Consider the following 27,178-nt stretch of genomic DNA (forward strand, 5'->3'; position numbering starts at 1 on the left):
CAGCGGTTATTCAGTCTACGCGCTATACGTGCCCAGCCCATGTCCATTTCTTCTTCTTGATTTCAGCTATGATATCCGTAACCCCCGTTTGTTCCCTAATCCACTCTGCTCTCTTCTTGTCTCTTAAGGTTACGCCTACCATTTTTCTTTCCATTGCTCGCTGCGTCGTCCTCAATTTAAGCTGAACCCTCTTTGTAAGTCTCCAGGTTTCTGCTCCGTAGCTAAGTACCGGCAAGATACAGCTGTTATATACCTTCCTCTTGAGGGATAGTGGCAATCTACCTGTCATAATTTGAGAGTGCTTGCCGAATGTGCTCCACCCCATTCTTATTCTTCTGGTTCCTTCAATCTCGTGGTTAGGCTCGGCGGTTATTACCTGCCCTAAGTAGACATAGTCTTTTACAACTTCAAGTGCACTATTACCTACCTCGAAGCGCTGCTCCTTTCCGAGGTTGTTGTACATTACTTTCGTTTTCTGCAGATTAATTTTAAGACCCACCTTTCTGCTCTCCTTGTCTAACTCCGTAATCATGAGTTGCAATTCGTCCCCTGAGTTACTCCGCAATGCAATGTCATCAGCAATGCGCAAGTTACTAAGGTATTCTCCGTTAACTCTTATCCCTAACTGTTCCCATTCTAGGCTTCTGAAAACCTCCTGTAAGCACGTGGTAAATAGCATTGGGGAGATTTTGTCCCCCTGCCTTACACCCTTCTTGATTGGTATTCTGCTGCTTTCTTTATGAAGCACTATGGTAGCAGTTGATCCCCTGTAGATTGCTTCCAGATTGTTTATATATACTTCATCTACGCCCTGATTCCGCAGTGTCTGCATGACGGCTGATATTTCTACTGAATCAAACGCCTTCTCGTAATCTATGAAGGCTATGTATAGTGATTGGTTATACTCTGAGCATTTCTCTATTACCTGATTGATAGTATGAATGTGGTCAATTGTTGAGTAGCCTGTTCTAAATCCTGCTTGTTCCTTTGGTTGATTGAATTCTAATATTTTCTTTATTCTGTTAGCAATTACCTTCGTAAATAGCTTGTATACTACAGAGAGCAAGCTGATCGGCCTGTAATTCTTCAAGTCCTTGTCATCTCCTTTCTTATGTATTAAGATGATGTTAGGGTTCTTCCAAGACTCTGGTACCCTTCCCGTCAGGAGACACCTCGTAAACAGGGTGGCTAGTTTTTCTAACACAATCTGTCCTCCATCTTTCAGCAGGTCTGATGTTACCTGATCCTCATCAGCAGCTTTGCCTCTTTGCATGCTCTCCAAAGCTTTTCTGACTTCTTCTATCGTTACTGGTGGGGTGTCATCTGGGTTACTGCTAGTTCTTATAGTATTAAGGTCGTAGTTGTCTCGGCTACTGTACAGATCTCTGTAAAACTCCTCCGCTATTTTAACTATCCTATCCATATTGGTAGTTATTTTGCCTTCTTTGTCCCTTAGTGCATACATCCGACTTTTGCCTATCCCAAGTTTCCTCTTCAATGCTTTGACGCTTCCTCCGTTTTTCAAAGCATGTTCAATTCTCTCCATGTTATACCTTCTTACATCGCATACCTTACGCCTATTAATCAACTTCGAAAGCTCTGCCAGTTCTATTTTGTCTGTTGTACTTGAGACTTTCATGATTTGACTCTTCTTAATTAGGTTCTTCGTTTCCTGGGAAAGCTTGCCAGTGTCCTGTCTAACTACCCTGCCTCCAACTTCCACTGCACACTCCGTAATGATACTCGTCAGATTATCATTCATTGTATCTACGCTAAGGTTGGTTTCCTCACTAAGAGCCGAGTACCTGTTCTGCAGCGACACTCTGAATTCCTCTACTTTCCCTCTCAGTGCTAGCTCATTGATTGGCTTCTTGCGTATCAGTTTCTGTCGTTCCATCTTCAAGTCTAGGCGAATTCGAGACCGTACCATTCTATGGTCACTGCATCGTACCTTGCCAACCACTTCCACATCCTTCACAATTCCTGGGTGTGCAGTCATCATAAAGTCTATTTCGTTCTTATTTTCGCCATTAGGGCTCCTCCATGTTCACTTGCGGTTTTCTCGTTTTCGGTAGAAGGTATTCAAAATCCGCAAATTATTGCATTCTGCGAATTCTACTAGTAGCTCTCCTCTGGCGCTTCTAGTGCCGATGCCATAATCTCCTACTGCCTGGTCTCCAGCCTGCTTCTTCGCTACCTTTGCATTAAAGTCGCCAAACACTATAGTATACTGTGTTTTTACCTTACTCATTGCCGATTCCGCGTCTTCATAGAAGCTTTCAACTGAAGCGTCATCATGGCTGGATGTAGGCGCGTAAGCCTGTACTACCTTCATCCTGTATCTTTTATTCAGTTTAATTACAATACCTACCACCCTTTCACTAATGCTATAGTATTCCTCTATGTTGCCAGCTATGTTTCTGTGAATTTGGAACCCCATTACCAGTTCTCTTTTGTCTGCCGAGCCCCGATAGCAAAGGACGTGCCCATTCTGTAGCACAGTATAGGCCTCATCTGTCCTCCTAACCTCGCTGAGCCCTATTATATCCCATTTAACACCCTCTAGCTCCTCGAATAGTACAGCTAAACTTCCCTCACTAGATAAGGTTCTAGCGTTAAACGTTGCCAAGTTCAGGTTCCAATGGCGGCCTGTCCGGATCCAGAGATTCTTAGCACCCAATGCTGCGTTGCAGATCTGACCGCCACCGTGGTCAGTTGCTTCGCAGCTGCTGGGGACTGAGGGCCGTGAGTTATTTGACGTATGCATGTGGGAGGTAGTGGCCAGATACAGCACCAGGGTGGCGAATTCTTCTCTGGTGAGGGAGTGCGTTCCCGGCGGTGGTTACCGGCGAGGCCGCACCCCAGGCCTCTTAATGCAGTTCCATCAACACGCGGATTTTTTTTTAATCCGGTTGGTGACTGCGCGGCACCGGGATTTGAACCACGGACCTCTTGCATGCGAGGCGGATGCTCTAACCACTACACCATCACCGCACTTCGCTATTGCTTTGCTGTAAAGTTGAGCCAGAGGGGCGTGTGCCTGTTCACCTGCTTACATTGGTTGGATGTGCTGCCGCAATGGATGCAGCAGTGCTCTGCAGAGCGCAGCTATGCTGTGCGGTGTTCACCCTGAACATGCCTGGTATATGCTGGTATATGCCTGGTATATGCCTATGTTTGGGACCAGGGATCAGCGTGACAGCAGGTGCGTCAGGCAGCTAGTGCTGCCCCGTTTATTCAGTCCGTCACATTTATAATACACTCTGGGCAACGCCCCTTTGATCAACACGCGATAGCATCAAGATCGGGCGAAGCCCCTTGAGCTTATCGTGCGTAGCGCACGAGTGAGGCGCGATACGATACACCCTGAACATGGACGAGCCTGCACACGAGTTTACAATGCAGCAAGGAAGAATGGCAGCAGCTTAATCATGAATTCAGTGAAAGAAGACCACTCCATTAAAAGAGCTACCATGTGGAACATCATCGTACTTCATGCAAACAGCCAGTGGACGAGGAACACAACAGGAAAGCTGTTTTAATGAACAAAACTGCATGCCCTCCCTTCTCTGTATATGCAAAAGGAAACAAACTTTCTCTTTGTTTATTTAATTAATTTTTTGCAATACCTTTCATTGACAGATGCATAACAGTCACTACATCAAAGCTACATGCCTGGCATGTAAGCTTTAGGTATAAAGTAACGTTTTGAACACCAAGGAGTTTACGTTTTTCAAAAGTAGATACATACAGCTGCAAGCAAAGTTCTACAACGCCATTAAACGTGGGAAAATTTACACCCGTAAGCTAGGAGCCACTGAGAAAAGTGAGGATGTAGATACACAGACCGCAACAGCTGGCGGTGTACTTAATTATGTAAGATTACATTGAAAGAGCACAAGGAAATTCAGAAAGGTAGCTCGGTGCATGCAGTTTTTTTTTTTTTTCACGAAAAGCATACCCACACACATTTATGTGGTACTTTTATTGCTCTGTCCAGGTAAGACAAGCCTTTCAACAAGATAAAGGTAAGATAAAGGCAAGAAAAGGTACGCCTTTTCAGCATGAGCTAGAACGGCTGCTTAAAAACGATTACACTTAGTGCACTTACAACAGATCTGGCATTAAAACCTTGCGAAGACCCTGCAACACTTTTTGAGCATGGTCAGAAAACGTTGCCAATTGGTAGTTGAGGGTCCTGAGAACATGTGGGCCAAACATTATAGAGCAGCACATGGCGTGACATTTTACAATTATTCGTTAAAGTCAGCCAGAAATCGTACCCTCGGCTTTCTACAAGATGTAACGAAAACCCAAACGGCAGCGTGATACACCCAAAGTCACAACACGGCGACTGGCTGATTTGAGCATTACTGGCAGCACAATCACTGCTGTCGCTTCGGAACACCGCCGTGCGTCCACATACACCGCTCGCGATCACACTAAAAGCAAGCGGCTCGTTCACACGAGAAGTGAAAAATCACTCAGGGTCATGACGCGAGTGTGATGTACCTACCTTCTCCCTGCCATCCCTCCCTGCTTACCTTCCAGTGCAATCGTCAGGACGAGAGAAAAGAGAAAAATATTACAGGGCCACGACAAATCTCTGTAACTTCGCTCATACTTTATAAATTTAGAAATTCTTGCGGCAGTCAATTCGTAAGCAACAAACTCCTTTAGTGAAGGTGTTCGATGGTCACTTAAAAAAGTGTTGCGGGGCCCCTTTAATGAAAAGAAAACCCTGGCCTGTATTTGATTACACAAGGCACGTGCTCACAAATTGTTTGTTGACACTTCTGCACAGAATAAAAATACAAGTTTGCAGTGAAGCACGAATATTTTCATACATCCAACTACAATGATGCAACAGCTGTACGTACTGTAATGCTTCACCTACACACAGAAAGAAAAAAAGCACAGTGTGGTACAAAGCAGCTCGAGTTTCACTTACTCGGACAATTGATTTTTTTTACACACATTCTTTGTTTAAGTTGCACTACCATCACTTCCTCTTGGTGCCAATAAAACGCTACTTCATTTTCCATGCTGGTAATAATGGAAGTTGTTCTATGGATACTGGCACATCTTTAGGCTTTTCAATGAAGAACTGCCTGTCTGTTTATGGATGTCCAACAGGTGATACTTAGACTGTTTCGCTTGGTATAGGTTTGTGACTCAGTGCAACACTGTGAACTATCACTTAACTTTTGCAAATCTTCCAATATTCATTTCTGCCATTTTCACATTGTATGGAATCTTTAAAAGCATTTAGCAACAGGTTCTACAGAGCCATCATGTACAGCTTTTGTTTTCATGACATCGCTGCATCAATGTCTCGTGCTATGTATTTTTCTAACTTAATGTTCGCATTTCAGTATAGATTTTTTTTAGCTGTGCAGTGCATTAACAATGTCTGAGATGACTGTCTGTTGTAAGTATAAAAACAAACAAAATACATAGATCCTTTTCAATACAGTACAGTTACCTTTCCTGCTATGCAGTTTGAACTACTACTGGTGGCATGTAATCTAGTGCAAATAATCTGTTCAAGCGCTGCCTGCTTACACAATGATGTGGAAAATGTTGAGTCGCCTCTCTTCATATAAACACTCATAATAGACAAGACACGGAGCATTCAGTTAGGACCGCCTCTCCGCTTGAAGCCCGATAGGTGCCGCCATTACTTGTTCATATTCACTGCAATGCAGAGAAGTGCACTAACTGGTTATGAAAAGGGTCTGTTGCAAACACCTCATTTACGTGTACATTAGCATTTATTAGCATTTCATAAAATGCTTTTCACATATTTAGCACACTTTTTTTATCATTTGTGAATGGGCAGATGGCATTGGCTCTGTGTGCAGTCACGGCAGAATCATGCTGCCGTGACCTCACTAGCACTCTTGCACTGTGCTCCATGAGGAATGAAATCTAACTTCAAGTACAACAGCAAGATGAAGCATGGCCTCTGCACCACCACAGCAAGTACAATGCATATACGAAGTCTATTCTAGTTTGTTCAGCTGCCATAAGGTGGGGGTGGTTGAGGCGGTGCGGATGGAATTGGAGCAGTGGGTAGTTGAGGCGGAGATGTACTGCTATGATCGCAGTAGAATCCATTCTTTACATAAGGTGGACTTGTATCTTCTTGAAAGTCCTTCTGGCACGTATTGACTGTGGCCGGATATGCGGATGCACTGGGTATGAGAGGACGTGCTTCTGGCTGCATGTATGTAGGCATACCGGACACCACTGGACCTGGAGCTGGACTCAACGATGGCGGCATACAGGGTGTGGGCTGCAGCATTCCCTGCGAAGCACAATGTGACGGTTACAGAGTTTAATGTGAACTTTCTAGCTATCAAAAAGCAAGAAGACATGCAGAATATATTGGCAGTAAGGTCAGTCTGGTACACACTCTTCGATATCCTGCCATTCTGTACCATAAAGCAGACCAAGAAAAGTTCATACCACACGTAAACTGAGAAAGAATGCACATATACAAAAAATTAAAATAAAATTGTGAGTGATATTCTTTACAGTAAAAGCTGTCACTTGTCTTCACTTTTTATATGACATGACAGGTGTTCATAACCAATGTTAACATTTACTCTTATGACATTGAACTTATGACATCTAACATGACTTGTAGATGCTGTAACCATTGCATTGCTATCTCAACCTCCTCATGAACATAAAAGCCAGCCTTTGGAGTGATAGCTATAACAGGTTAAAATGTGCTACAGAGCTACAGGATTCCCCACCATTACTGCTGAAGTTTTATGGATGTCACGACTATTTAATAAAAAGCATTTACATAACTTCCAAAAGATATATGATGGAGGCCAACTGTGTAAGATAGCTTGTGTTCTGCAAAAGCCAGGAAGGTGGATAAAAGTTCATCTGAGAAAAAAAAAACTGATTCAGACATTTTATATGTGAAGCAGCTCTTTGACTAGCCTGTGTCCAGCCTTTGACTCCCCTCCATACACCCCCACTGCGCACGCCCACGTCTCTCGTCTCATGCCGCATGCTCACGTCTCGTGCCGGCCCAGGAAAACAACCGCAAAACTGTCGCTCCCCTCCCGCTTTCTCGTCTCAAAAAGTCGACACAGGCAGCGTCTGCTAGTAAAAAACAGACTACTCATGCTGCATAACCATTCACTGGCCACCCTGTATACGTAGGCACTAAATCACGCGTTCAAAATTCAGTCAAGGGCGTCGTTACTTGGCTTTCGCTTGGTGAGCGCCAGCGTCGATGCCAGTGTAAGCGTTAGCGTCCGCTGCTTCGCATTTACACATGGTTCCCTTTAGCAGGAGATGGTCCAACTTTTTATGATGAAGCTATGAGGAAATCAATGCTGGTTTCGAAGAAAAAAAGAAGGATTCAAATGTGGACGAATACGTCATACATACAAGGACACTTTCCCTTATTCTAAGCCTGCATGGATTTCCTTGTACGGATGATTCCCTGGTGGCAGCTGGTTGTCAATCAGCCAGAAGGCTTTATTTTTCAGTAATTCGTACAGATTCCCTTCCAGCTTCATTCTGCAAATGCAGGAGTGGCAGTTTTTTCACTGTGTGTAGATACCATTATGGGATGGCCCTAAAGACATAAACACATGAAGAGATAACCCAAAGAAGCTACCATGGTAAAAATATTATAGAACAGATAGAATACAGTAAAAAAATGAGACACCACTGGAAGGTCACAGTCAATGTGTCGACTTACAAAATACTTTCACAAAACCGTACAGGCATAAGAAGCCCAATATACTGCTGGTCTGTGTTCATGAAAGGCACTGATAGTTAACTGTACGTGGTGAAAGCATTATCCCCTCTGAAACTTTTTATTAAGTAGAGTTTTTCCTTGGGCTAGTTAGTGTATATTTTATGAAGGGCGTTTGTCCATGTCTCTTATTGTGTTTGTCTCGTTTACACCTTATTGCTTTAGTAAAACAATTAATTAACTCAGGCATAGTAGAAATTGTAGCAAAAAGAAAAGTTCTGGAGAAAGTAAAAGGAAGTCATGGAATGAGGACAAGCCCTTCTAGTGGTTATTACAAGTATACATAAGAAAATAGGGGGACGCTTAAGCTTCAAGAGTTCAATGCAATGAGACCTGACCCTATCCTCATCACGCTCTGTTTCGCTTGTCATGATATTCAGTCGCCTGGCCAGCTGCACATGCACGCACATACATGACATACCTATAGTACAGGTAAAGGTCCCCACCCGCTGCAACAACCCTCTTATGACAACACTGTACCCACTACATGTGCACAAGAGAATGTGCATACTATAATTAATATGTGTGCCCTTTGTAAGTGTGCCCTTTATAATGATTAACATGCTTTCAACCAGCAGCAATTATGCACGTAATGCTTTTTCGAAGCTGCAATGCATCTACTACGCATTCGTAAAGGAATACCAGCAGCAATGCGTGTGCCTTTTGTAACGTGTGGCCAGTTTCGAAACACCAACTTATGGAAATCACATAGTGTGATGCCCAATGGTAATGCATGCTTGTACCACATATTCCTGCAATATTACGTCTCATACTGCGATGCCAGTACACAGGACATGTATGTTTGCAAAGCGGGAAAGTTACTTTCAGTGCAGTTCCAAGCACTGCCGTGGCTCCGTGGTAGAATGAAGGCTTGCCACGCCGAAAACGTGGGTTCAATTCCACAGCAGGTACATCATTTTTTATTAATTGCATCTATGCCCATTCTTCAGTCACGGACAATGACGATTTTCTGCACCCAACCAGTGACGCCGACACCGGAAGTTTTGCGACACGGGCTTTCAAATGCTATTGGGATAAAACTCTCTGCACTTATGAAGCAGGTGTCGTGCTGACTGACTTACCAGCACACGTTGTCTTCTACGGTACCAGATAATCCAAAAGGCGATGCAGCTTGACACAAACATGACCACCATGAAGGTCAATATGATGATGGCCGGCAGGGGAAAAGCAGAATATTTCTCTCTCACTGCAGCGAAAGTAGGCGAAAGAATCTGTAGTGCCATTGAGATATCGCTGGACATGCAAACACTAGCTACACTTAATAACACAGAAGTTTCCGAACGAAACATAATCAGTGCTTGAATCCAAAACAGACAAATTGCAGGAATATGATTTTAATAAAAGAGGGCAGAGGATAATTGAAGCTAATATTGCCACAAGGAGTTTACAAGTAATCTTGTTGAAGCATTGACTTCAATGTCTCACTCCCATTATTATCAGGCCATGAATGCATGCTTTCTCAATGACATAGCCCTTTTTCAAAAAAATGGCCACAAAGAGCAGGCATTTTAAAGCGCATTCCCATCATCATAATGCAGATGCCAGAGAATCGAGCTGCCAGGAAATGGAACGACCTGCCCTTCAAAGCTGCTGCCACAACAATTCATTCTGTATTAATAACTGGTCATTGTGAAAACATGTATCACACAATAGCACCTGCTTTTATTTTACAAACATGCCAGCCACCCCTTATGTAGCAACCCAAATGTGGTCTTAAAGGTAGGTCGACTTCAAAAAGTCATACGAAAAAAAATTGCCTTTTTAAGATGAAACATCTTTAAGGTTCGTCTCTTTTCAAGAATATTTGACAAGTAGAGTTATGTAGTTACCTTCAGCCATTCAAAAGCTATGAACATTTTTCCGACCCTTCCTAGACACAACCAAAACCGAAACTGAAGGTTTTCGATTTCAAAACACCTGCCATCTCATCACGAATATCACTTCGTATACATATTACACAATGCTAAGTTGTCTAAGCATGTTTTAAAGCTTGTGGGACCTGATGTTTGAGATTTATTTTGAAATTCCCCCTGCAGACCCACCACTGTGGTCAAGTGGCTAAGGCACTCAGCTGCTGACCCACAGGTTGCGGGATCGAATGCCGGCTGTGGCAGCCGCATATTCAATGAAGGCAGAAACGCTTGAGGCCCGTGTACTTACATTTAGGCGCAGGTTAAAAAACCCCAGGTGCTCGAAATTTTCAGAGCCCTCCACTGCGACGTCTTTCATAATCATAAGGTGGTTTTGGGATGTTAAACCCACCAATTACTATTAAAATTCCCACTGCACAGCTGACCCAATGTGTTGTGTAGGTTGAATGTGCTTTTGCCCGGCTGTCTGGGTATTTTTTTTATGCCATTTCTAGCTGTTCGACTCAATTTTCTGGCTTTTCAAAATGAAAGTTATAGTACTTGGTCAAATATGACAAAGTATTGGATGAAAATTAAGCGTCAATGCAAATTATGAAATCAATATGCGAAGCCTGGCCCTGCTGTGCAGCGTATGGATAAGAGTCAGCTCAAGAGGCGAAATGAGGTACAAAATATTAAAACATGTTTCACCTGAGTCAAAAAGAGACGGCACAACTTCGAAGGAAGTCCGAAGTTATGGCCCGGGTGAATTTTAAACATCTTGAATGTTACTTTATTACACGGGCATTCGGTTCAAATATTTAAAGCCATTTTTCTCAAAACACAATTTTTTGCATTCTGCAGTTACGTGAACAGTGATAAGTTTCCTTCTAATAAATATTTTTAAATAAAATTCAGCATGCTATTTCTTTATAGCCAGAGCTGCACATTCAAGCAGAATACTAGAATACAAGCAGTAGCATTTAATACTATGGTCCATTGTATGTAAAATAAACCTGTGCACTGTAAACGCAATGTCACTTCATGTGGCCTCACGCAAAAGTTAATGCAATTTGAATATAAAATGGTCACGATTGCAGAATCTTATTAAGCTTTAGCACATATGAGCATAAACTAATCTAAATATGTTCTGCATGTCTGACTGATATGTGGGGTTTAATGTCCCAAAACCACCATATGATTATGAGATACGAGGTAGTGGAGGGCTCCGGAAATTTTGACCACCTGGGTTTCTTTAACATGCACCCTAATCTGAGCACACGGGCCTAGAGTATTTTATCCTGCATGTTTGAGCATGAACACATTTGCTTCACTGATTGGAAAGTAGGCTTCGTTTTACCAAATGTCAGTTTCCGTTTCACGGGGGTCATTTAGTAATTGTAAAAAACAACAGAACTCTCAAAGAAAACCATATAAAGATGTCATGCTTGCTGAATGGCAATTCTGGATACATGTCAATTACTAAAATTTGAAAAAGTGAAATTCGCTTTTTAAAAAAAAAACGAGAAAGGGGGGCGGAGTCTTCAGAAAGGCAACATACCTTAAAGGAGCACTTGCATGAGTTTTAAATATTTTCGAATCGCCACTGTGAATAAAAACACTGGTGTCAAAAACCTTAGAAAGATTGATTGATTGATTGATATGTGGGGTTTAACGTCCCAAAACTACCATATGATGATGAGAGACGCTGTAGCGAAGGGCTCCAGAAATTTCGACCACCTGAGCTTCTTTAATGTGCGCCAAAATCTGAGCACACGGGAGTTATGTTTTCCTTTTTGTTCGTTGATCTCCTTGATATGGATTGAAGTCCCGTCAAGGAGATGATCGGCGTCGATGAAGCAGGAGGCAGGTTGGAGGTAATGAAAACTTGAAGGTATATTACAGCGAAATATTTACATCTTGCCGAAGCACACTCATGATAACACAGACATCAACAGCGTCTTACTCTTCTACTTAACTTTTCTTAAGTTAGAGCCTAGAACACTGTTACTACATACAACGTACTTAGTCTCACTGTTCGACCACCAGGTGGTTACGGCCCAGACAAAAGTTGCATCGTACGGAGTCGTACTGATCTATCAGTTAAGTGATTGCAGCCTCGACTGAAGAGAAACGGATTCCCTCCAGTCTTAAGCATCTTGCGGTAACAAAGAAAAAGGGGAGGGAGCCACTGCTGGTCCGCCTCGACATTCTCTCATCCAATCTGTTTCCACTAAGATTAAGTCACTCCCTACTGGGCTGACCTTACTCTCGACAGCAGCGCTTCTACAGTTTAAACAGGCGTTTTGGTACTCTTTCCCATCATGTCTCTCTCTCTCCACCTCCCACGCGCTCAGGAATTCTAACGCTCGGGAGATATCGGCATTGTAGACCCGGTACATTCATGCCCTTTCCCACACCCAGCGAGCCGAGACGAACCTCCAAAGCCGGAAATTGAATGATTGCGCGCGGAACGTAATTGCCCCCGCAGGTAGCAAGCGGCCTTTGACGTTCTCCGCTTACCTTGTGCTCAGGTCGTGCATTGCTGCGAATTTGAGCCGATCGCCAGAACAGAGCGTGTCACCTACTCCCACTGAGCTCGCGCCCGGCAGCCGAGGCAGGACGGGGTCGCTTAATCCCATTGTGCGTTTGCCCCCGGCAGCGGCGACTTGTCTCTAAACCACAAACATTCCAAGCCGGTTGGCAAAGCGGGTTCGTTTCACATTGTGTGTTTGTCCCCAGCATCGGAGGAGACGGACGTAGTTTGCATTCCAGAGGATAAGTGGTGTATAGTTACACAGGCATACCGAGAGAGAGCCGAGAAAAAAGCTTTGTATAACGTAGCTTCCCGCGCTGTCGTCCCATGCTCACAGGAAGCAATTTGCGACCTTGCCGAGAGAGATCCGAGAAAGAAGCTTTGAATAATGTAGCTTCTGGTGCTGTCCCATCCGCACGATCAACTTATGAGCAGCAAAACCTAACACGTCCCCCCCAAAGAGTATACTGGGCTGTCTTACGCTCAGTGATACGATAAAGCACTGCCACGATTAAGTCACTGGATTTTCTAACCACACAACAGTTGTACACAAGCATCAAACACAATTGCAAGTCAACCTACAGGAGAATACACTAAACGAAAACAAATACATGCTAAACAATCAAGTACAGCATTGCTGCTTCAAGCAGTGAGATCACTAGTGTCTGTTTCTTGAATTGTCAATCACACAGTCCACAATATACAGCAGCACGTGGGCAGGAACATTCACGTCTCCCCAAGTTGGCATGGCACTGTTATTCTGATGGCTTCCATGAACTATTCTGAAGCCTAGATAACGCATCCGCATTACCGTTACATACTCCCTTCCGATGTTTTACCGACACATGATATCGCTGTAAAGCCAGCGCCCATCTTGTTAATTTCGCCCCGTGCGGAGTCGAAGTTGTAAGGTACGACAGCGGATTGTGGTCGGAAACGACGTTTACTATGGCACCGAAAAGCCAGTAGTCAAACTTCTTTAAGGCCCATATTATTGCGAACGCTTCCCTCTCAATTGTCGACCAACGCATCTGGGTCGGTGAGAAGCGGTGGCTTGCAAAGGCAATAGGCTTCTCTTCTCCCTCGGCTGACATTTGTGCCAAACATGCTCCCGCCGCCGTAGCTGATGCGTCTGTGAAAAGCCAGTAGGGCTGAGATGGCTCAGGGGTGTTTAGCGCCACAGCCTCGCACAAAGGTCGTTTGAGAGTCTCAAATGTCGCCTGAGCTTCCTCCGGCCAGGGTATCTTATTAGGTGCCGCTTTCTTTGTTAACAACGTGAGCGGGCTCGTCACCTCTGCATATCCTCGGACGTACTCTCGATAGTAGCCGCAAAGTCCTAACAGGCTGCGTAGTTCCTTTTTGGTGCGCTGTGGTACCAAGTTCTTAACTGCTGCTATCTTTTCTGGGTCTGGTGCGTGTGTCCCTGAACCGACAATATGCCCCAGGTAATGTATGTGGGATTGCGCAATCTGACACTTCTCCGGGCTGGCTTTCAGTCCCGCATTCTCTAAGACCTTAAGAATAATGTCGAGATGCCTTAAGTGCTCCTCCCAAGTGCTAGAAAAAATAGCAATGTCATCTAGGTATGCCGTAGCATACACTTGATGTTGCGACAAGAGTTTGTTCACCATTCTTTGAAAGGTTGCCGCGGAATTTTTCAGCCCGAAAGGCATCACTTTCCATGCGTATTGACCTTCATGCGTTACAAATGCGGTAAATTTCTGACTCTTTTCTTCCATCGGTACCTGCCAGTACCCGCGCCTAAGGTCCACTACCGTAATGAACTGCGCTCTGCCTACTCGGAAAATCAATTCCTGAGGATTCATCATCGGGAACGCATCCGCTTTGGTGACGGCATTTAGCGCTCTGTAGTCCACACACATGCGGATAGTCCCATCTTTTTTTCCGACGCATACTACCGGGTGTGCAAACTCACTCTCCGTGGGGTAGATCAACTTCCAAGTCAAAAGTTCGTCAACTTGCCGGCTGACTTCTTTCTTTAATAGTTTCGGCACCCGATACGGAAACGCCTTTTTTGGCTGGTGACCCGGTTCTATTTCTATTTTATGTTCATCTACCTTTGCTATACCCGGAGTGCCACCAAAGAGTGTGCGATGTCTTTGGAACACCGCCTGTATTTCCTCCTGCGTGTCAGCGGCCGTCTCGAGCTGCTCCTTAAGCTGTTGTAAATACTTGGCGGGGTTTTCTCTCAATGTTGCGGGCACCGGCATTTCTCCCGTCCAAGTCTTCTGCAGTATTAGAAGCGGTCCCGTGGGATTCCTTCCATACAATAGACGAAACGGAGCTACTCCGGTTACCTCATGGGGGACTTCCCGATAAGCCCATAAAACCATTGGGATCAATTTGTCCCAATTCTTGGAGTCTCTTTGAATGACATGATACAACATGTTTTTGAGTACTCGGTTCCACCTTTCTACAACTCCATTACTCTCTGGGTGTTCTGGGGTTGAAAATCTTTGCATGCAACCTAATTTCTCCAGCATCGTTTGCGTGAGCTGCGATTTGAAATTAGTGCCCTGATCGGAGCAGATCATCTCCGGAACGCCTGTGCGACTGAATATCTCAATCAGTGCATCACAAGTCGCCTTAGCTGTCAAAGAGCGCAGTGGGATCACCTCTGGCCACCTTGTGCAAAGATCCACTAAGCAAAGTGCGTACTTATGCCCTCTCGCTGACGGTGTGTCTAGGGGTCCGATCACATTTACATTGACAACTTGGAAAGGGTGCTCGGGTCTAGTGAGCGGAGTTATAGGCACTTTATTCGTGCGACGCTTGTCTGAACGAATTTGACATTCATGGCACGAACGACAATGCTCTAATATCTCCTTCGCCATACCCGGCCAAAAAAAATTATACCTAATGCGAGCTTTTGTTTTCTTTGACCCTAGGTGCCCCCCCGCATAGTGACTCGTGTGCTCAGTGCGCTTATCTTTGGGGACAACTAGCTGACTCACTCGAGTGCCTGCTATTGAGTCGCAGTGGTATAATAGTCCGTCTGAAATAAACATGCCGGATTTCCCACTACGCGCATCTTCCCAACTTTTCTTTAGCGTAGTGTCACCCAACTGCACATTGCGGAACTCTACTCTTTGGCCTAATGACGCCTCCCTTTCTCCATCAGTTTGCGTCTCTTCCCCGGAATCATCTTTCTCCTCCAAAGTAAGATTGCAGGCAACTACCTTTTGTTTCTCTACTGCTCGTTCCGCCTCGTGAGCAGGCTCGGCCGGCGCTCGACAGGGTGCCAGAGGGCTGCTGGCCTTCAACAAAAGCTTCCAATCGTCCTTGGTCAACAAACAATCTGTGCCCTCGACGAGTTCATCAGTTAACGCGCAGAGTAGGTCAACGTTCTGAGGCTCCGTAACCTCTCGCGGGCTATTTAATTTGACCGGTAACGTAGCTAGCCTTGCCTCGATAGTTTTACCGAAAGCGGACACCAATCTTACCGTGCCAGACGGCTCTACCACACTTCGCGGAAGCAGACTCTCCCGGATGACGGTTATCTCACTCCCCGTATCCAAAATCGCGTTTGCGGATATGCCTGCACATGATACAGGAATTAACTGCAGTTTATCTGTGCCTTCACCCTCGTGTTTCAGAGACTTCACCTTTGCGCTAAGTACTCCAGTAGGTATTTCAGTATCCGTCTCGTGGGATAACGTTACCTTTTGAACCTTCCGCTTTGGCTCGGTAGCCTTCTTGGGGTTGTTCTCCTTATCACTAGCCTTCGGGCACTCTTTAGCGAAATGGCCTGAGCCGTGACATAAGTGCCATTTCAGAGCCCCTTTCTCAACTCGCGTCGCCGGCTTCTGCCCCATTTCTACAGTTGGTTGCTTTGAAGCACGCCCTTTCCCTTTCGCTTGTTCGAAAGTTTGGAGCACTTTCGCGATCTCAGTTGGCCTAAACCATCCCTCGCCTTCCCTTAATCTCACATACTCAAGACCCTCCGTACTAAGGCCCGATTTTATGCGGTCAGCAACCATGAGTTCTGCCATCACTTCTACCGTGTCGGCTTCTCTCACTTGAAGGTAGTATGAGAAATAAGTTTTCAGGCGGGACGCGAACTGCGCCCACGTCTCTTCCTTACGCTTTACTGCTCTTTCGAACCTCTGCAGGTCAGGTACTCTGCCGGAGAAAGCTTCAGTTCCGTCAGCACTGCTGCTTTAACTGACTCATAATCTGCACTCTCTTCAGGGTTGAGGTTACGCAGTAGGTAACAGACTCGCTCAGTTAGCGCTGGCATAACCAAATGCACGCGGCTCTCGTGCGGTACCTGGTAAGTAGCAAAAAGTTTTTCTACTTCCTCAAACCATAATGGGACATCCGCGTCACTCGGCAGGCGGAACCCTTTTAGCACTTTTGCACATTGCTGAACAGCATCGAAACCCCGGCGCCTCTGATCACCCGTCTCCGACCTAGAGTTGGACAACGTGCCATTGAGACGTTCCGCGTTCATTCTAGCCTGCAATAGCTTTTCGTACTGAATCTGAAGATTGAGCTTTTGAATTTCAAGCTCGAGCGTTCTCGCTTCGCTTGATTTCGGCAAAACCTGAGATGCCTGCTGCATCGATTCCTGCCTCTGAGTAAGCACTGTCGCCTCATTTGACTGATCAGAATTTTGAATACCATCATTGGATGGTTCTCGACTCCGATTCCCATCTGCCGCACTCGTACCCTCATCTTCATTAGACTCCATTGTTTTAGCACTCCCGCGTGTTCTCACCATGTGCTCTACACATAAACTGCCATGCCAACTAGAGAAGAACGCAAGAAATCCTGCTCACCCTTTGCTGTATGCACTGTCGTTCCTGGATCTCCTCCACGGTGCCGGCGTTGGCTGCTGTGGGAGCGTCTCGACTTTGCCGCTGGTGGCTGTTGGATGCCTTGCCCCTCGGTCCTCTCAGCGCTGGTCCAGTGTATGGTGCTGCAGAGCTCGCCGATCCCTGTCGACTGCGCCAGTTAAGTTTTCCTTCTCGTTCGTTGATCTCCTTGATGTGGATTGAAGTCCCATCAAGGAGATGATCGGCGTCGATGAAGCAGGAGGCAGGTTGGAGGTAATGAAAACTTGAAGGTATATTACAGCGAAATATTTACAGTCATATGTACATCTTGCCGAAGCACACTCATGATAACACAGACATCAACAGCGTCTTACTCTTCTACTTAACTTTTCTTAAGTTAGAGCCTAGAACACTGTTACTACATACAACGTACTTAGTCTCACTGTTCGACCACCAAGTGGTTACGGCCCAGACAAAAGTTGCATCGTACGGAGTCGTACTGATCTATCAGTTAAGTGATTGCAGCCTCGACTGAAGAGAAACGGATTCCCTCCAGTCTTAAGCATCTTGCGGTAACAAAGAAAAAGGGGAGGGGGCCACTGCTGGTCCGCCTCGACATTCTCTCATCCAATCTGTTTCCACTAAGATTAAGTCACTCCCTACTGGGCTGACCTTACTCTCGACAGCAGCGCTTCTACAGTTTAAACAGGCGTTTTGGTACTCTTTCCCATCATGTCTCTCTCTCTCTCCACCTCCCACGCGCTCCGGAATTCTAACGCTCGGGAGATATCGGCATTGTAGACCCGGTACATTCATGCCCTTTCCCACACCCAGCGAGCCGAGACGAACCTCCTAAGCCGGAAATTGAATGATTGCGCGCGGAACGTAATTGCCCCCGCAGGTAGCAAGCGGCCTTTGACGTTCTCCGCTTACCTTGTGCTCAGGTCGTGCATCGCTGCGAATTTGAGCCGATCGCCAGAACAGAGCGTGTCGCCTACTCCCACTGAGCTCGCGCCCGGCAGCCGAGGCAGGACGGGGTCGCTTAATCCCATTGTGCGTTTGCCCCCGGCAGCGGCGACTTGTCTCTAAACCACAAACATTCCAAGCCGGTTGGCAAAGCGGGTTCGTTTCACATTGTGTGTTTGTCCCCAGCATCGGAGGAGACGGACGTAGTTTGCATCCCAGAGGATAAGTGGTGTATAGTTACACAGGCATACCGAGAGAGAGTCGAGAAAGAAGCTTTGTATAACGTAGCTTCCCGCGCTGTCGTCCCATGCTCACAGGAAGCAATTTGCGACCTTGCCGAGAGAGATCCGAGAAAGAAGCTTTGAATAACGTAGCTTCTGGTGCTGTCCTATCCGCACGATCAACTTATGAGCGGCAAAACCTAACAACGGGCTTACCACATTTCCGCCTTCATCGGAAATGCAGCCGCCGCAGCCGGAATTCGATCCCGCGACCTTCGGGTCAGCAGCCAAGTGCCTTAGCCACTAGACCACGGCGACGGGGCAAACCTTAGAGTACAGTAGACTTTCATTAAACTGAAATCTGTTAAATGGAACTGCTGCTTAAATGAAACAGCTGCCTCCAGCACAATTAGTTTCACATTTGGATTCTCCACCCTTGATCATCTATCAGTAAATAAAACTCCTGCTAAATGGAACACATTCTCCTGGTCCCATCAGGTTCAGTTTAACGAGAACCTAGAACTATGTTGCCTGAGAATACACGGAACATTATTTTTAATACCACTACCTTAAAGAACACTTTCGATTTCAATATCAAGGGGGCGGCTTCTGACTGACAGGTCATGGCGATGTGACGTAATGGAGAGACAGGAACTCGCAGCGTATTAGTGGCAGATCTGTCATCTCCTAGTGGTGCTCGTAGACAACAAGTGAATTATTTTCCAGTGACTTCGAGTGATTTCAGCTATTTATGCTGCGTGCAACAGGCAGAGTTTGCAAACATCAGTGGAACTGTGTAAACTCAAGGGAATAATGTCTATTGTGGCGAGGATGAGTTGCTGATTTTCAGTGACTAAAGCATTAAAAGCAAAGTAAAATATTTTACACGTGCTGTCTGATCCTAGTCAGTGGAGAGCATTAACACTGCATACCAAGGAAATAAAAAATATCCCTTTTACAATGTCTCGAAATCGTGTCAGTACTCCTTTAAAATGTGGTCTGTAAATTGAGCAAGTGCCCCAAAATGTATGTAAAAAGCGAATTCTACAGTGGAAATATCAAAGATAGGCAGTCTGCATGAGCTTATATATTTCAGTTTTACTGTATGCCAGTACACCTAAAAAAAGCCCTGATGAGTGTCTGGTACAGCTTTGTAGAAACTGTGCACACAGGTGAAATAAAGCGGACTTGCGAGATCAGTGTATCTTTGCCCCGCCTCATTTGTTTCACCAGTATGCAGTCCAAAGGGATATGTTACATCACAGAATGGGACTTGCTAAGTTTGCATGCGAGTTTGCAACCAAAAAAGGAAACTTACGTTTTTTATGAATGTCGTCCTCAGCATTTGCCATATCGAATAGAAAAACGAAGCAAATGCTTCCAGTTGAATACGCAAGACTGTCCATATCTCGGCTGAGCTAGAGTAGAAGTGCTTGAACCTGCATACAAGCAATTGCTAACATGACCATCCTTAAAATAAAATTCCTTTTAAACAATCGAAGTACACTTTAAAGAAAAACATCTAAGAGAATAAATTATCCTAATAACTGGATGGTTCAGAGACCTTGATATAGTTTTCAGAAAGATGAAACGCACCTTGTGGGCATGAAGTTTTGAACAGAGATCGACTTACTGGTGATTTCGAGTTTACGATGTCACGTGAAGCGTAATGACACATCTTTAAGCTTAGGCTGTGTCTAATGGAGAAATTAGTTCCTTGAACCATTCGCCTTTTTCCATGCCTTGGTTCACCAATACTGATACGACATAACCATAAACGTGAACCTTAAATGCTTCATCGCTTCATCATTTAATCAGATTGTGACGCATTGCCAACCAAGCATAATTAAAGATACTTAAACTCTGGGGTACCAAAAATTATTGCCACTCGCAACCAGGTGCATTCTCGTAAATCATTCAGCTGGCCAGTAATCGTGGCAGTTACACCTGTTGGGTTCCACATTCGTGATGTAAACAAAAAAAATCACCCTACACAAAAAATGCCTACAGTAACTCTTAAGAAGAGTTTCCTGAATCTTTTCAGGCAATTGGAATTTCTTTTTCAATACTAGTAAAAGCTACAATTAATACAGCTGTTAATTATTGCAGAAAATAATAAACCAATGAACAATCTGTGACGTTTGATGGTGCAAAGAGCCCGGTTTTTCCACAGTGCCAATGCAATAGACAATATTTCAATGCTAAAATTAAGCGTAATGGTTCGTGCCTAACACTTATACAGACATACCCAGCTTAGAATATGTATAATAAAGCAATATATAACTATTAGTGGCGCATATACTTTGAAGGTGAAAAATAGTAATGTGGTACAAGTTTAAAAGGACAAGTGTTAGATAGTAGCAAGAAAGAAGTTCAGGGGAAGACGTGAGATTGCAGTGATAAGAATAACAATTAAGTAGTACGACATCCTATAACCATATGTCCTCGTTTTGATTAACCACAAATACCTGAAGGAATCTGAGGTGAGTGCGCTAACGCGCAGAATCTAATATATTGCGTACCTCCATAATTGCGTAACTTTGAAGGCGATGCAGGAAACACCCCGCTACAGCGCTCCTACGAGTTAAAGAAAAATAACTTGTTGCGTTTTCCTTCCCGGCGCACATTCAAAGCAGTTCAATGCAGGGCGCTCGAGCAACAACACCACTCGTGCAAAATAAATACGAAAGGCTAATCGCGAAAGGGTGTGTCGCCTGCAACAGTACGGAGTGCAAAACGCAAACAACGTAAACAGAAGCGAAAACCCCGCTAATTCACAGTGGTATATGTTCTACAGGCTCGAGTGTTGCTCGTGCTATCGGAACCTCCCGTGCGTCTCAAAAGCAGTTCACAAGTCGTAAACGCCGTGCAAGCTGCAGAAGACTTTCTGAGCACCGCACGACAGCCGGTACCTCGGCGGATAGCCCACGCAAAATTTAGCTTAGCTCTAACAAAACCTTTCACATTCTGCATGAACACCGACAGCTCTTCTAGTTGAAGTCATACTTATGCACGATTGCTATGACAGCGCAATAAAAATGTTTGGAGTAAAGGAATAACGTACCGTTATAAATGCAGTTAGTACCTCCTGATCGGTGAATCGTCCCAGCACCTCTTCGTCCAATATCGACGATTCCGAACACTCGTCACACTAAAAAGACACTTTTTACGAACCTCACGGCGAAGTGAAAAAAACGCGACTTCTAGCCAGCCGAGCACCGGAATTGTATCACTGCAATGAGCCGTGCATAGGGGCCCGGCGCAGCATGTTTCGTAATGCTAGCTGCGCCCGCCGAACAGACAAACAACAGCGAAAGTTTTTATTTTGTAGTCTGGCGGCGCGCTCGCGCGCTGGCGACATTGACCTTCGTTTGGCGTGTCTGGCGCTACGTACCTAGACTAGGTACTAAAAAGAAAGGAATAAACTTAGTAGTAACTGAACATTTTTAACAAATCCCCAGACACTGCTAAATGGTCGCCAGAACCTCTCTCACTAACTCTCCAGGGAGAAAAAGGAAGAAATGGAGGAAATAATAAATGAATTACTAGAAAGATAAACATTCAGCTCGCGAGCTCCACCGGGAAGGGGACGAGAGGAGGGAGAGGAGGCAATCGAAGGTACTATGCGCACGCAAGAAACGCCGCGTTTACGCAGAAACTTTTGTATTTTTATATATTTTATACACTGCAATTAGTCACATATGCCATATCATTTATGAAAGCTTTAATTACATACCTTATAGCGCAAGCTGTACTAACAAAGTTGTAGAACTTGCTAAGGGTTGAGGAACATCCCGCAGTTCATGAACAAATTAAGTGGTTCTTTCTTCAAAAGCAATGAAAACTTGCCAAGTGGTGTTTGTGTACATATCTGTGCCAATATTGAAATGTTGTGAATTGTTGTCTTTCAAAAACGATATAAAGCCCACAAGCCTAAAAAAGAGAATGAAACTGTTTCAGTCTTTGTTGAACTCTGGCATGCCTTTCACCATTTAGGAGCATAGTGCATTTCGCATTCTGAAACACTGCCACTGATGCAAGTGAATTCATTCTTCAAAATCTAAATGACCACCTTTACTGTAATACTGTTGCAAATGCAAGTGTTTTCACTTGGTAGACGTTCATACCGAAGAATGACTTATGGCTTGCGAATGCATAAATGATATGGTGGTATTCAGGAAAAGATTAGAGGAGGAGGAGGATTGAAGAGGAAGGACAGGGAGGTTAGCCAGTTCTCAGACCGGCTGGCTACCTTGTACTGGGGAAGGGGGTAACGGGGATAAAAGATGAGAGAAAAGAGACGTTGAAAAAAAAAAGGAGAAGGTCATCAGACAATCCACGACACTTCTTACAGTCTGTCTCTAAGACCACCTGCCCGCAGAAAGTGCAACAACGCTCTCAATGCCTTGCTTGCAGAGGAGGGTCTAGGCCAGTGTCCTAATACCCTTTCTTCCAACAATTGGCGATTGTCTAGTCTATCTAAAACTTTCCATAGTTCTTTTCTTGGTGCATTGAAGTGAGGACACTCGCAGAGAAGATGGGAAAAAGTCTCTGCGCAGCCACAGTTGTCACATGTTGGGCTGCTGGCCATTCCGATTCTAAACGAATAAGCATTCCTAAAGGCCACCCCAATCCACAGACAGCACAAAAGTGTCTCCTCAGCTCTGGTTATTGCTGATGGAAGACGGAGCTGTAGGTGTGGGTCCAAATTATGAAGGCGGACGTTGGTGAATGCCGGTGAATTCCACTGAGCGAGTGTCATTTCTCGTGCAAGTAATCAAAGCCTTGCAGCGGCGTTCGTTCTTGATAATGGTATAGCTGCACAAGGGGCATCATCATCGTGAGCAGATCGGGCTGCTTCATCTGCACGGTCATTTCCATCAATGCTGCAGTGGCCTGGTATCCATTGATATGCTATGTCATGTTGTTTCTCTATAGCCCAGTGATGAAGCAGTCGTATTTCAGCAATTAGTTGTTCGTTTGGTCCATGACGATATGGTGAGGCAATGCCCTGGAGGGCTGCTTTGGAGTCGGAGAAGATTGACAATGTCTGCTGCGGTTCTCCAACTAAGAACTCCAGAGCGGCACGAATGGCGGCGAGTTCTGCCGCCGTGGATGATGTCAGATGCAAGGTCCTGAGCTTTATCGAGATGGATTTCTTTGGAATTACCACTGTGCCTGTTGAACTCGTCGAAGTGACTGACCAATCCGTGTAAATGTGAATGCGTCCACTGTGTTTCTCATGCAGAAACAGTAATGTTGTTTGTTTTAGGGCCAAATTTGACAAATTTTTCTTCTTTTGCATTCCAAGGATGGTCATCAGGGCTTCCAGTGAATGTAGACACCACAATGGTAACGACAGTCTTGCTGCGTGCGTGAAGTTCGTGGGAATCACCGTGCGATGTGGGGCAATAATAGAGCAGAACGCAGAACGTGGCCTGGAAGTTGGAAGGGAGGCGAGGTGATGCGATTGAATCCGGGTGGCATGTCTTATGTGCGTTCTTAAAGCATCGAGACGAATGTAGGTTGTGATAAGATGTTTATGAGCGATTGCGACAGTCGCTGCTGAGGATGCGCATCTCGGAAGACCGAGGCATATTCTCAGTGCTTGACTTTGTAATGACTGGAGGACCCGTACGTTTGTTATGCGGGCCTTGCCAAGCACAGGTAGGCTGTAGCGCATGAAGCCAAGAAAAAGTGCAGCATACAGTTGAAGCATGGCTCGTACCGATGCACCCCATGATTTTCCCACAAGAAACCTTAGGACGTGGGTGATCATGGTCAGTTTCTTCTTCATGTGAGCGATATGAGGGCTCCAAGACAAGTCACGATCTGTTATTACTCCCATGAAACGGTGGGTCTTTTGATAGCTCATCATGTGTCCATTAACTCTGATGCGGTATGGCGTCATTGTCTTGCGCGTAAACGCAACCAGTGAGCATTTCTCAGATGACAGTTCTAGTCCTCGTCCTTGAAGGTAGTTTGACGTCAGTGTAGCCGCTGTCTGAAGCTTGGCTCGTACCTGTAGACGCGTGACCCCTGATGCCCAGATGCAGATTAAAAAATTAAAAGTGTTAGATTAATTAAAGGCTAAATTACAGCTGCTGAGTACTTGACTTTTTTTTTCCTATTAGAGACAATACAAAATGCACAAAAAATTATATTAGAACACTGGAAAAAAATAAACATTCGTGTGGGATAGCAATATATGTTCTAATATTGATGGGCATTACAATTTCAAATCTTTAGTTAGTGGTTTCAGATAATTTCTATACTAACTTTCATTTTGTTTTTTGTTTTTCTCAAATGCGCACCTAGCCCATCTTGTTTCCTTGACATGCTGTGAGAATTATCCTGGAACCGAGATTCAATTTGCATTAGGATAGAGAGCTTGTTGCAAGATATGTGCCATTGAGGCTTAAAACTGTGTAATTTATTTAACTATATTGTTTTGAGAAAAAGAAGCTTAATTAAGGATTTTAGAGTACTAGATATGCATGCATTACAACCACATTGGATCACTGGCTAGTATACCGAGAAAGAGTCAGTGTGGAAGGGATTGAGAGAAAAGGCAGCAATTTATGATCAACATGTAGGCAATGATAATCGAGTGTCAATTGAATACAATTGAATACAATTGAATGCATCCGGGCACAAACCGTAGATAATGATATCATAGTTGAAATCAAGAAGAAATGGACATGGGCAGGGCACAAAGCACGTAGGCAGGATAACCACTGGTCATTAAGGGTAATTGACTGGATTCCCAAAGAAGACAAACACATGAAAGGGAGACAGAAAGTTAGGTGGGCCAATGAGATTAAAAATTTCACATGTATAACGTGGCAAAGGAAAGCACAAGACCGGGTTGATTGGCGGATCCCGGGAGAGGCCTTCACTCTGCAGTGGACGTAGTCAGGCTGATGGTGGTGATGATAATGAATACAAGCCTTGAAAAAAACCCTTTATGCGAGTCATCGAGGATGTTGCCCATTATGCGCACAACAGCTTACTGAATTGCGAAAACCCTTTTTGGCCTGCTGTAAGTGAAGACTGACTGCACCTAAATTGAATATGGCAGTAAATGGCAGTATGAAAGGTGAGCCAGTTATGCGAAACCATCTCATGTCGAAGCACATAGTGCTCACTGTTTGTAGGCTACAACATTAACAGAAGGCATAGAGGCAATTCAACCAGTGAATCACTGAAAATGGTGTAATGCGAAATACTACTGTCAATGTGGATTACCTTTAATAATCACTGAGGAAGAAATGATAGAAAATAATGGTGTACAGGACAGCATGCGTGCAGCAAGTGAAATATGGCACACACCGAATAGCAAGCAAACGCAAGTACCCACATTATGTGAGTGTCGACGTAGAGCATGACACGATACAGGTGCAAGGCAAGCACAGCTTTGCATATCACAATATAAAAGAGGGCATAGATCAGAGCACCGACATCCACACAGGTGTGCTGAAGGATTGAGCACAAAGAGGGATCGATGAATGGACGAACTTTGAGAAACATTTATTGAAATGCAGCAATTTCTAACATCATTTGCGCCAGCATAAAAATGAATTCACTAGGATAAACATTCAGCCTTTGCACAAGTATAAACATTCACAAAATGAAAACTTAAAATATAAACAAAAAACACATTCAGACAATGCAGAGCATAAAACAGCTCTCGAGGAGGCAAAGTTCGAACTTGTAGTGCATGAAATGGTCATGTAGTGTACATGATAGAGGAGTTTAGACACCAGAAACTCGTTTAAGTTTGACAAAACGCATCAGCAAAAATGATAAAATGACAAATCCTTTGTCACGTTGTGCTTATATGTCATGTGAGAGCGAAAAAAAATATTTTGTTGCAGTCACGCACGAGAATTTGACACGTACTACAATAAATTGTCTTCTTAAATCTAAATAAAAAAACCAGAGGCTCACTGAAACGAACTGTGGATTTATCCGTTAAAATGCATGCTCCGCACTTACTGATGACTTACTGAAACAACCCTAAGTAGTGTGGCTACGGCCATTCAGGGTATTTGAATAACAATATTAATTATTATAAATAAAAACATGCTACGAGCCCCATATCATTAAATATAAATAAATTATACAGTTTAACATCACAACATGGCTCATAAATTGTGAGGAACTAACCGAGGGTGCTTTGCAATAATCTTGACCACCTTGAAAACATGAAAGGCACGCGAGTATTTTTGCATATTGCCTCCATCAATTTGGTGCAGCCGCCATGACCAACAATCGAACACACAATTTCATTTTAAATCAATGAAAGAGCTGGTTGAAGCAGAAGGGTAAATAAAACACAGGAGTACAAGCAGATAAAAAAAAATCAGTAGCTATAATTTGTTGAACGGCCTACACAGCTCATTTGAATAAACCAAGAAGCTTCTCTGTTATTTGGTCGATGCAGTGCACGCAATGTAAAATCACTGTGTAATAAGACAAAAGAGACAGCACAAAGTGCAGATTACAGATCAAAAAAAGATGTTCCAATGAACAATCATTGTTCATATTTTATCCCTAGGTCAATTTCTCAGCAATTTTCCACAAAGAATAGCTCACTATATGGTGCCATGACACTGTGGTGAGGATCCACTCCACAGGGTCAGCTAATGAATGCATGCCATAGTGATGCCAAATAATGCAATCGATTGAGAATATGGCACCCCTGATGGTATAAGTAATAATGCCTGCAGTTTTTACTGTAACACTGTCATGCCTATACGAGGCGAATTGGAGAGCACAGATGATCTTAATTGTGGCTGTCACTAGCGCACCGCTATATTTTGGCAACCACACAAGAGAAGGAACAATTGGTGTTGCATACTCAGAGCACAAGGTTAGAGATTCGGAATCATCTTTGCACGTGTGCATGAGAATTTTGAAAGGTGGGTTTAACTTTGTTCATGTTATTTGTCCCCAAACTTAATTAGGAACGAAAATCTGATAATTTAGCACAT

General features: G+C 44.3%; 1 protein-coding gene across 1 annotated transcript; it reads right to left on the bottom strand.

Moving 5' to 3' along the window:
- Window positions 1–3,201: 3,201 nt before the first annotated feature.
- LOC119181919 (uncharacterized) lies at window positions 3,202–21,528 on the bottom strand. Its single transcript, XM_037433160.2, has 4 exons — window positions 21,247–21,528; window positions 19,501–19,621; window positions 8,872–8,996; window positions 3,202–6,310 (listed from the first exon to the last, which is right to left on the bottom strand). The coding sequence occupies exons 2-4, from the start codon at window positions 19,586–19,588 to the stop codon at window positions 6,020–6,022; spliced, it is 504 nt and encodes a 167-aa protein (XP_037289057.1). The 5' UTR covers window positions 19,589–19,621; window positions 21,247–21,528; the 3' UTR covers window positions 3,202–6,019.
- Between the last annotated feature and the right edge of the window lie 5,650 nt (window positions 21,529–27,178).

Source organism: Rhipicephalus microplus, chromosome 10 (genome assembly GCF_043290135.1).
Source record: "Rhipicephalus microplus isolate Deutch F79 chromosome 10, USDA_Rmic, whole genome shotgun sequence".
Classification (NCBI taxonomy): domain Eukaryota; kingdom Metazoa; phylum Arthropoda; class Arachnida; order Ixodida; family Ixodidae; genus Rhipicephalus; species Rhipicephalus microplus.

Excerpts from the sequence above, each read along its gene's own strand:
- LOC119181919 (XM_037433160.2), bottom strand. The coding sequence starts at position 19,588 with ATGGACAGTCTTGCGTATTCAACTGGAAGCATTTGCTTCGTTTTTCTA. Across the intron at positions 8,997-19,500 it reads GGACGACATTCATAAAAAAC|TGAGAGAGAAATATTCTGCT; the intron begins GTAAGTTTCCTT and ends CTTTCGCTGCAG. Across the intron at positions 6,311-8,871 it reads GTAGAAGACAACGTGTGCTG|GGAATGCTGCAGCCCACACC; the intron begins GTAAGTCAGTCA and ends TGTGCTTCGCAG.